We start from the raw sequence: 11563 nt of genomic DNA on the forward strand, positions 1-11563 counted from the left end.
TGCAATTACAAGAGAACCATGCATTTCCGCCGCATTTCTTCTGCACGTAAATTCCTAAGAAAACGCGGCCCATCGAGCGTAATTTTTTCGCGATTTTTGGGGCCCAGGCCCCTCTTCTAGACTATTACAAAATGACAATTTTAGCCGCTTTTTCCACCTTTTCATCCAACATTTTACTGAGATCGTTCCATTCAAAAAATCATAAAAAATACAAGAAAAAATATTTTGAAAATTTTTTTTTTTGCAGTTATTATTAATTTTGATTGGGGAAAAACTTTGCATCAAAACATTTTTGTTTTAAGCCCCAGGAAAAAAGTTGAAAATTTGACTTTCACAAAATTTGCTTACTTTTCAAAGGGGCTTTAATGGGTTAAGAACATTTATGTGTAATTTAAACGGAATTGAAGTGCTCTTTCTATAGGTGCCAAAAGTTTATATTAAAAGTTCAAAATGTGACTACAGTTAACATTCAAATCTGTCAAAATAATTATGCCGACTTGTGTACCTCTATATTAACATATTTTTATGCCAATAGGCCTGCACCTTTTAATAAAGTCCATTTTGTTGAACTGTGTTATTTTTCTTCCGAAATTAGGCGCGAAGATAAAAATCACTAACGCAGAAATGCACATTATTGCACTGTGTATTATATAAAAAACCTGTATCTTATCCCTTTTTAAGTGTGGCATACACATATGGGCCGTTTTTTTACAAACCAAACAGATTAGGCCAAAAAAAAATTTCACATTTTTAATTTGCCTGAAACTTTTTTTACACGTACTATTCGAAAAATAAGTAAACACGTGTATCAGGATTTGACCGAAAAGAATTATTTTTTTAGTTAGAATTTTTTTAAGTGTGCCAAAAATTGTCAAATTTGAAAAAGTACCCTCTCGTTGAAAATCTGTATCTCCGGTTATATGAATCCAATTGACTTCATGTCTTTTGCATTAATTCCTCTAAAACCTCTCCTTTCAAAATAAAATTTTTTAAAAAAAAAAGTTTTTAATTTCTTAAAAATAAAAACAAATTAAGATTTAAAAAAATTTTTTAACCATTGCCCCCACAAAAAAAAATTTTTTTTTTATTTTTATACTTGCGCCATATTGTTAGTTACAATCGGTTTTTGTAAAAAGTTGGAGCCACTTTTAGTTTTTAAAATATCGAATTTGTTTTAGCAAGGCCTCGGCTTTTTTCTATGAAAAAACGTCGCAGCAATTGTTAATGATTAAAAAATAAGTTTTAAGTCTTTTGACAATTTTTGAATGACAAAAAGTAAAAAGTCATTTTTTAATCAATTAAAAACTTACTATTATTTATTTAACCGTCTATTTAAAAAACAATAATTTTAAAATTTTTTAATTTATTATGTTTTTGTATTATGTAATTTATTAAACATTTTTAAATATTTTTTTTTTTAATTTTTAAAAAAAATTTATATAATAAAAATAAAACAATTTAACATTTAATAAATTTTTTTAAAAAATAAAAAAAAAATATTTAAAAATGTTTAATAAATTACATAATACAGAAAAATAAGAAATAAAAAAATGTTAAAATTATTGTTTATTAAATAGACGGTTAAATAAATAATTGTTAGTTTTTAATTGATTAAAAAATGACTTTTTACTTTTTGTCATTCAGAAATAGTCAAAAGACTTTTAACTTAACTTTTAATCATTAACAATTGTTAAAGGAGTAAGTAAACAATGAGAAAACATGAATTCCATAAGGATCCGATAAGGCTCATTCCACGTCAAACGTGACAGGCCAATTTGGGTCAAATCTCAGAATCAATCGAAACCTTTTTTCTCGATAGAGGATTGAAATATAAGGATCGGTTTTTATTTTTTTTTTTTAGCTCTTACCGTTTATTTTTAAAAAATAATTTTCTAATTAAGCTCCGATTTTTCAGTAATGCATCACTTGAGACTCGTTTGAGTTATTTCAACATTTGGTATGCAACTTACTGGAATATGTTCATGTCTTTCAGAAAAATAATTTTAAAAATTTTTTAATTTAAAATTAAGTATTTTTTAAGGGAATTTTAAATTAAAAAAATTCTGTACGCCGGAATACACGCGATTTCCGAAAAAAATAATTATCCTCATGTTGCTTTATCAATTCTTCACGGGGTGGGTAAAAAAAATCTTTGTATTTGCAATGTCTACTAATTTAAATCGAATTAAAAGTGCAGCAAGCCAGTGCCAAAAATCCAATCAAAGTGTCAAAACAGCTGTTCGCCATGCCTACGTCACAGCGCACACTATATCCGTCCTCTTCTAACCGGTGCGCGCAAGTGAACCGCACAGTGCTTAAATTTGTAAACAACCGCGCGGAATGACATGGTTCGGCCCAAGGAATGTTGCAATCCTTTAAACAAGGAGAATCATAAAACGGTTCGAAGTGGTTTAGTCCTGGTTAACGACAAGTGGAATCCTAATTTTGTCAACTGTGTTGGGTTGTATATCTGCACGTCATGCCATTCAGCCTGTTACGCCAAAAATGAAGTGTTATATCCAAGAAATGTTACAGAGCACAGCTCTGAAGAGGATTCTGATTTCGAGCCTAACGACATTGAAGACGAGAACCACAAGGAAGCTCTCCATGAACTGGGAACACTCCCTCCAACTGGTCTTGGCGGCAAGCGAATTCCAAGAACTACTAGTCCAAACGCATCATTCGTCAACAATTTAAAAAAATGTTTAAGTAGCCAGAAAAAGTCTTCCGAAAAGATCAAAATATTGACCACTCTGCCAGACGACTGGAGTGCCATGGAAGTGTCAAGAACATTTTCTGTGTCACGTCGCCTTGCAACAAGAGCACTAAAGTAGCGTCAAAACGCTGGCTTTGCCACTGCACCCCCCCAAAAAAAAGGCAAAAAACTTCCAGATTCAATTGTTAAATGTGTTACTGACTTTTATATGTCAGATAACTCGAGTAGAGTTCTACACCCAAAAAAAAATGATCATAGAAACTAAACTATTTCTACATTAAAAGTAAACTATTGAGTGTCAAAAATTTCTCGATACTCTGAGTATTAAACTAATGGACTTCGAAAGTATAAAAATGAAACTTTCGAAGTTGTCAAGTTTAAACTAACGAGTATACAGTTTATACTCACTCAGTGTACTGAAATATAGGCTGCTAGTTTATTTTGTATACTATTTAGTATAATGCCAGTATAAATATTATACCCCGTATTAAAGAGACAAAATTCAAAAAATGTTGTTTTGTACTATTATATGTATATATTATTAAAAATATTTTTTACATTTTTATAAATTACTGAAGGTAACCGCGCTGGCCGCGGTCAGAAAAAATGCAAGCCAATTGCAAGATCCTTAGTTTCCCGGCATCTGAAGCGCAATTCAAGGTGGTGTCAGTAAAAAGAAAAGATTTTACTCATTAGTTATGCACTAAGACACAATTTAAATGTACTTACATTTCAAATAAGCCCAAAATAAGCAAATATTAAAATTTTCACAAGTAATTTTCACAAACAAACCTTAAACAGACCGCAGCGTCGTTAACAAAATACACTAATGTCAAACCATTAAAATACTAACGCGTCGAATAACATTAAAAAGCGGTAACACTTTTTCTGTTCGAAATGTCCAGGTTCCAAAACAGAGCATCCTGGCCTCACACCAGGTACGAAAATCGAAACTTCGGTATAGAAATTAAACTCAGGGCATAAACTTAATACTATTTAGTCTTAACTTAACACTATTGAGTCTGCTCCCTACATTATTTAGTTTTGAATTAATACCGACAGTTTAACACTAGCTGTAGTATACTTTTAATACAACGCTCATTAACTGTAAACTTTCGGATTTTTTTTTGGGTGTACCGGGTGTGAGGGATTTTGTAACTGTTATAAAGGACAACAAAAAGGCAAAGGCGCAGAAAAGGCTTCTGCTTTTTAATTTGGATAACTTGTACAGACAGTACAAGCTTAATTTTCCTGAATGTGAAATAGGATTCTCAAAGTTTTGTGAATTAAGACCTCGAGAATGCATTTTGGCTGGTCATAATGGCACACACAATGTCTGTGTATGTAAAATCCACCAAAACATGGACCTCAAAATCTATGGAATAAAGCAAAATCTAAGAAAGTTTGGAGTCGATTTTGAAGAAACTGCACACAGCATTGCACAAAAATCCGTGTGCGAAAATTCAGAGCCAAATTGCTTCCTGTCCTTGTGTCAGAATTGTCCGGGAGTTGAAAAAACAGTTTCAAGTCTAAAAAAGCTTTTCTTCAATAAGAAAATCTCAGCGATTACTCTTACTCAATGGATAAGTACCGACAGGTAAATTGTTGAAATATTTGGTACTTTACCCATTTAATTCTCGTTCTTTATATATGTAGGTGTGATCTAGAGGAGATAACAGAAAACGTGAAAAGCTTCTTCGAAAACCTTGGAAAGGAACTAATTCTGTATATAAAGCACGATTTTCTAGCAAAAACACAGGCTTCGTATTTTGTAAAAAAAAAGAAACTGCGAAAAAGGGAGAGCTTATTGTAAGTTTAGACTTTGCTGAAAACTACGCTTTTCATATACAAAACGCAATCCAATCTCATCACTGGACAAACAACCAGGTCACGATCCATCCGTACGTAATTTATTTTCGTGAAGGAGATCAATCGAAACATTTAAGTTTTGTAATAATTTCCGAGAAAAACCAGCATGATACAGGATCCGTCCATTTGTTTAACACAAAATTGATAACTTATCTAAAAACAAAATTTGGAAATCGACATATACACTCATAAAAAAAATCGCCATTGATTCAAGAAATTCGCCATTGATTCAAGAAAATCGCCTATGATTTTCAGCCAACGGCGATTCGCCATTAATAATGGGAAATAATTTTCTTGAATTTACGGTTTTGCCTTTCTAAAAATCATTACCAATTTTTCTGAATTTTACGGCAAAAAACCCTAAAATTAAGAAAAATTTTCTTAAAAATAGAAAAATAAAAGTATATTTGTTTATAAACTTTTTTTTTAATTTTTGTCCGACTGATTTTTTTATCACTTTTTGGTTTGTTAACTAAGAGGAAGGAAACCTTTTCATGTTTTAATGACAATCATATCGTGACAATAGGGTACATTTTTATTTATTTATTTAATTTAAATTCAAATTTATTATAAATGTTTATTAATTACAATGCATTTTAAGTACAGAAAAAACTTTTTGTAAACATATAAAAGACTTAAGGAAAAATTCTTACCTCGACCTGAACTCGAACTCGCGACCGCTCACACCATAGACAGACATCTTAACCACTCGGCCACGCGTGCTTCTTGCAATGCAATGGCTTAAGATGCCTAAAGTGTTAACGGTCGTATTATTGGTAAATTGGTAAATCTTGTTAACAACAGTTTTAACAATTTAGTGAATGGAAAACCAAAACAAAAGATTTTTTATACCAAAAATAAAAACAATAACTATTAAAAAAAAAATCAGACTCGTCCCTGCGTGAAGTCGAACCGCGGTTTCCGCGGCGACTTTTGTACACATGTTTAGTGTCCGAACGCCTCTAACAGCTAGGCCACCATACTAGAACTTTAAAAAATTACACAACTTTCCTAAAAAATAGGTATTTATTTTCTAGAATCAAAGGCGATTTCGCCATTAACTCAAGAAAAAAGTCCGGAAAATATTGCCATTAATCCAAGAAAATATCGCCATTAATCCAAGAAAAAAATCAACTATTCTTCTTCTTATTCATTTTATAAAAAATTTTATGGCAAATTTCCATAAACCTAAGAAAATTTTTCTATAATCTAGAAAAATTTTCTTAATTCAATGGCGATTTGAAATCACGGGCGATTTTCTAAAACTAAGGGCGATTTTTTTTCTGAGTGTAGAAAAATTAGTATACTTTTCAGACGGGGCTGCCTCGCAATACAAAAATAAATACAATTTTCTAAATTTATTGTACCACGAAAGAGATTTTCAAGTAAAAGCGGAGTGGAATTTCTTTGCGACCTCGCATGGAAAAGGAGCTTGCGATGGCATTGGTGGTGCTGTCAAACGGCAAGCTTATCGAGCGAGCTTACAAAGGATCGAAGGTAATCCGATTAACACTCCTCGTAAATTGTACGACTGGGCAAAGGATTATTTCCAAAATATTGATTTTGATTTTTGTTCAATGGCGGAACATAAGATGCACGATATCAAAATGGAAAAACGCTTTAAAAAAGCAGTATCTGTAAAGGATACACGGCAATATCACCACTTTGCAGTTGCAAATAAAAATACATTAATATGTAAAACTTTTTCAAAAAACGATGAATTTGTCTACCACAGCATCTCTATCAAACCAAAAAAGTGAAATGTTCCTATCTTTAAGAAATAATAAAGAATTGTTACTGTTTTGTTATTACTTTTAAAAAAATGCGGTTGTTTACAAATTTAAGCACTGTGCTGTTCACTTGCGCGCGCCGGTTAGAAGAGGACGGATATAGTGTGCGCTGTGACGTAGGCATGGCGAACAGCTGTTTTGACACTTTGATTGGTTTTTTGGCCCTGGCTTGCTGCACTTTTAATTCGATTTAAATTAGTAAACATTGCAAATACAAACATTTTTTTTACCCACCCCGTGAAGAATTGATAAAGCAACATGAGGATAATTATTTTTTTCGGAAATCGCGTGTATTCCGGCGTACAGAATTTTTTTAATTTAAAATTCCCTTAAAAAATACTTAATTTTAAATTAAAAAATTTTTAAAATTATTTTTCTGAAAGACATGAACATATTCCAGTATGTTGCATACCAAATGTTGAAATAACTCAAACGAGTCTCAAGTGATGCATTACTGAAAAATCGAAGCTTAATTAGAAAATTATTTTTTAAAAATAAACGGTAAGAGTTAAAAAAAAAAAAAAAACCGATCCTTATATTTCAATCCTCTATCGAAAAAAAAAGTTTCGATTGATTCTGAGATTTGACCCAAATGGGCCTGTCACGTTTCACGTGGAATGAGCCATATTTAATATTTTTTTAAGATCTATCTATTTACTAATAGTGTTACCCGTTGATGATCAATAGTAATTACAAGAAAGAAAAAAAAACAAAACAAAATTTAAAATGCTCCTAAAAAACAATACAAAAACACAAAAAAATAATAAATACTCTTAAGCTAGGCATACACGATTCAAAAAATTTGCAGCAAATTAGTTAGCAGCAATTTGCAGCAATCAACTTGCTGCAAATTATTTACATCGTGTGTTCCTAGCTTTAGGGCCGTTTTCTCGTCCGTTTGTTAAATTTAAAGTAGGTTAAAACCTTGAAATCGAATGGGAAATCGGAGAAATTTAACAGGCAAACAAGAAAACGGCCAAAACAAAAAAAAAATTTTGCCCTCGCAAGAAATCGAAATTCTACAGCGGGATTCGATCCACGTACCGCTTAGATTGGTAGTCAGATGTCTTATCCACTAGGCCAAATGGCAAACAGTGCCGCGGCCGACTAGATTCCAAGTAGAATCGAGCAGTGCGGGTTCTACCGTTAAACTGCGGGTTCCACTGCTAGAACCCGCCATACGACATACTTTTTTATATGGGATGTCCTCTCTATGTATGTATACACTTTGGTTGTATCAACAAATTTTTTAATACAGTATTGTTTTTCAAATTGTTATGGAAGTGTTAGAGATACATCATAAAAACTTTTTACTCACTCTGCCTTAGTTGGGTGTTGAACGCGGGTCCTCCCGCATTAGATCCAGACGCCTTACCAATTGCGCCATCGCACCATGTTACGCGGGAGTGGATAAATTCAATTTAAATGTGAAGTTAACATGTCCGCGAACTTTTAAAACTTTCTACAACTTAAAATATAACATTTTCCTAATGATAATTTTATTTAAAATAATTTAATTTAAATCTTTTTTTTAATATTTTGAATAGGTAAAATTAATATGAAACATATTTAATTTTAATGCGGTTTTTTTTAATTCTGAAATTATTAACGATTAATATAATACTTTTTCAAATAAATAAATCCTTCATGGATTTAAATACTTTAATATTAAACTAAGCATTTTAATATGTTTCCTATTTAATACAATGTTTTTTTGTATCCAATTTAAAAACTAAATATGAGATTTTGTATTCAATAGGCGGATATTTAAATTTACTATTCCATTTTTTTATCAGTGTGGGCTTCTATCAAAAAATATTAGAACAAATTGTTATTTTATTTGAATTTGCAAAAATATTGACAAAACGGACAAACAAATTTTTTTAGCAAACACGTTTTTTGCAGACGTAATCGTGAAAGTGTTAGCAATACAAACTTTGCCTTTGAGTTTACAAGTTTGCAAAATGACCCAACCAACCCAACACAAAGGCGGAAATCATGAGAAGACTTTTATTTACAGATTCGTCAAGCATCCGGGATTCCTTAACTACAAGATATTCTGGGAAGCCAAAGCCAATCGATAGTTGTATTCCTCGAACAGTTCCGGGGCCACTCGGTATGGTTGATCTATGAGCGACAAACGGATTGGAGTTTGACACGACTGCGTGGCATAGCTGGGTTTTGGTGGGGCCGCCGGCTGCTGACAGCTTTCCCGTGGTGATTCGTAAACGGAAGTAGGTGGTAGTGGTGGTGATGGTGATAGAGATGTCGGGTTAACATACCTCTGGTCATCAATTTCCGCATGGTAAGACGATTGGGACGCCAGAGGAGTGGAGACGTAGATAATGGGTTGGTAAACAATTTGTGGAGGTTGTGCTCCAACGTAACTTGGCTGTGCGTACTCTTGCGTCTTTCTATAGACTTCGGATGGGCGCTCAGGTTGGTTGTAGATTGGTGCTATCGGATCGTAGATGAAAGCTGGTGGAGCAGGAGTATTGTAATCAGCTGCAGAGGCTTCGTATGATGGAGCAGGTGGTTCCGGAGCTTCGTAAGTTTGAACTGGAGGTGCTGGGGCCTCGAATGATGGAGCTGGCGGCGCTACAAACCCCGCATCGCCATCTCCGGGGCCATTGTACTCTGGATTGGGTTTGACAATCTCTGCGCTGGGTGGCACACCATAACCATCACCGCCAAAGGAAGGACTCTGTGGCCCATAGTTGTTCTCCTTTTGCGGCAGCTGACCACAACTGCCGGCACACTGCACACAGGGATTGGGTGAGGGGAAGAGTTCTGGGAGTTTCTTGAAGAGTTTCATTTGCTTGAAGGGATCCAGGTCCTGGAGCTGTAGGCCATTACAGTTGTTAGCTACAGTGGGAGCGGGGGCAAGAGGAGCTGGTGGATACACCACGTTGCTGCTGCAGCAGTTGTTGTTGCGGGGGAACAGATCATCCCACCACTTGAGCAGCGAGCGGTTCGTGCGTCTCAGAGACTCATTTGGGGTCACCAAAGGACCCGCATCCGCCATCAGATAGTAGAGGGGCTCACCCGGTGTCGCTATCCTGTTCGACATGCCCCCTTCCTGGGCGGAAGTGGACAGGATAAAAACCATTGCCAGCAGGGTTAGCGTCCACGATCTTTTTCTCCAGTTCAGCATTTTACAACGATGACGATTGTAACATTAACCTCGCAAGGCAAACTCTAAATAAGAACTACCAAAGCCAGTAGCTGCCATTCCCAGCGGACTGCTCGACCTGCAAAAACTTCGGCGGATTAATGCAAGGTCAGCATATACTGCTACCTTTGGCAGGGTATAATAGTTGACAGAAGAGCCACGGCTTTTTGGATAAAAACATTTTATAATTTTGTCTTCGTTTTCTTTTGTATAATTTTTATTCATCTAATAAACAACAACTTAATTATGGATATATGCCACAATGGGCTTTCAGTTCGTAACTGCTTCAACTCCCCAAGACAGTAAAACTTGTACACTTCCGCAAGCGGGAAAGAGTACTCAAAGCTCTTCGAGATTATAATTATAATTCCTGGTATGAGGAAATTTAAACCGAAGATTGTGTTTTGCAAAAAACGTATCTAACCCAGTTTAAGCCTCAGCATTCCCATTTAAACAAAAATTCAAGAGTCCCAATAACCTCACTTGGAGGCCAATGACTCCATATTACATGAGGTTTCTTTATAGCTATTTTGTTTTTTTTTTCTTGTTTATTCAAATTGCTCTCTTAAGTGCTCAACATTAGTAAGCGGTTGTAAATCAAAATCGAGGTTCCGGTTTGGTCCGTGGAGCGTGACTGTCATGGGTTTAAGCCTGTCAATCGAAAAAAATGCACCAAGGCGAACGGAAATAACGTCGAAAAAACCAGGGATCGCAAAAAAGAGTTACCTTTTTAAATAATATTTAATATTAATATTTTTATTATAAAAGTTGGCAAATAACTCTTATGCTTCAATTTTTATTATAAAAGTTAACAAATAACTCTTATTTGTTGATTCCGAAGCTAGCTTCGGCTTGCCGAAGCAGATCATTCTATTAATTTACAAATCGCAAAAATGTTAAATTTCGTATTATTTCACATTAATTTTTCGATCGTTTCTATCACAGCTATATGATATAGTAGTTCGATCTTTTGAAAATTAAAATCGAAATTCGGAAATATTTCAAAATAGTCATATCCCAGAGTAGAAGGAAATGTAATAAAAACCAACAAAGATATAATTTTTTTCCCATGAATTTCCATTTAATTTTTCGACCGTTCCTATGGCAGCTATATGATATAGTAATCCGATTTAAAAAACAAAAAAACCGAAATTTAGAAATATATAAAAAAAAAATATTCCCAAGAGTAGAAGGTAAAATTTCAAAAAACATCGGAGCTAGAATTTTTTTACGTTTTTTTTTTTGATCCTTCCTATGGGAGCTATAAGATATAGTTGTCCGATCCGGTTGGTTCCGACATATATACTACCTGCAATAGAAATACGACTTTTACGAAAGTTTCATCCCGATAGCTTTAAAACTGAGAGACTAGTTTGCGTAGAAACGGACGGACAGACGGACAGACGGACGGACAGACGGACGGACAGACGGACAGACGGACAGACGGACATGGCTAGATCGACTCGTCTTGTGATGCTGATCAAGAATATATATACTTTATGGGGTCGGAAATGTCTCCTTCACTGCGTTGCAAACTTCTGACTGAAATCATAATACCCTCTGCAAGGGTATAAAAAAACTTAGTAAAATCAACTGTAATAATTGTCAAACAGGCCCCAACCAGCAAAATTGTCAATTCTACTAAGTAAATAGTCATTTCACAACAACAAAATACACACAATTAGCAAAGACACAAACCCAAAGCAAAAACAAAATACACGTAACTATTTTAATAGTTACGTAACTATCTTTGTTGGTCAATTTTACCAAGCAAATTTTTTTGTGTGTAGTTCGCATAGAAACGGACAGACGGACATGGCTAGATAGACTCTGCTATTGATGCTGATCAAGAATATATATACTTTATGTGGTCGGAAACGTCTCCTTCACTGCGTTGCAAACATCTGACTGAAATTATAATACCCTCTACAAGGGTATAAAAATATGTTGGGGACATATGGCATATCAACAGAAAGGTATTAAAGCGTAGATTATACATATATAAATTTTAAACCA

General features: G+C 34.2%; 1 protein-coding gene across 2 annotated transcripts; it reads right to left on the minus strand.

Moving 5' to 3' along the window:
• Positions 1 to 8371: 8371 nt before the first annotated feature.
• Positions 8372 to 9695, minus strand: psd (palisade). Of its 2 annotated transcripts, XM_070211619.1 has the most exons (2): positions 8658 to 9695; positions 8372 to 8582 (listed from the first exon to the last, which is right to left on the minus strand). In XM_070211619.1, exons 1-2 carry the CDS (start codon positions 9527 to 9529, stop codon positions 8423 to 8425), a joined length of 1032 nt encoding a protein of 343 aa, XP_070067720.1. In that variant the 5' UTR covers positions 9530 to 9695; the 3' UTR covers positions 8372 to 8422. The 2 variants fall into 2 exon arrangements, with proteins under 2 accessions (XP_070067720.1, XP_016994154.2); XM_017138665.3 differs by having other exon boundaries at positions 8372 to 9689.
• Between the last annotated feature and the right edge of the window lie 1868 nt (positions 9696 to 11563).

The sequence above is a fragment of the Drosophila takahashii genome, chromosome 2L (assembly GCF_030179915.1).
Source record: "Drosophila takahashii strain IR98-3 E-12201 chromosome 2L, DtakHiC1v2, whole genome shotgun sequence".
Lineage (NCBI taxonomy): Eukaryota > Metazoa > Arthropoda > Insecta > Diptera > Drosophilidae > Drosophila > Drosophila takahashii.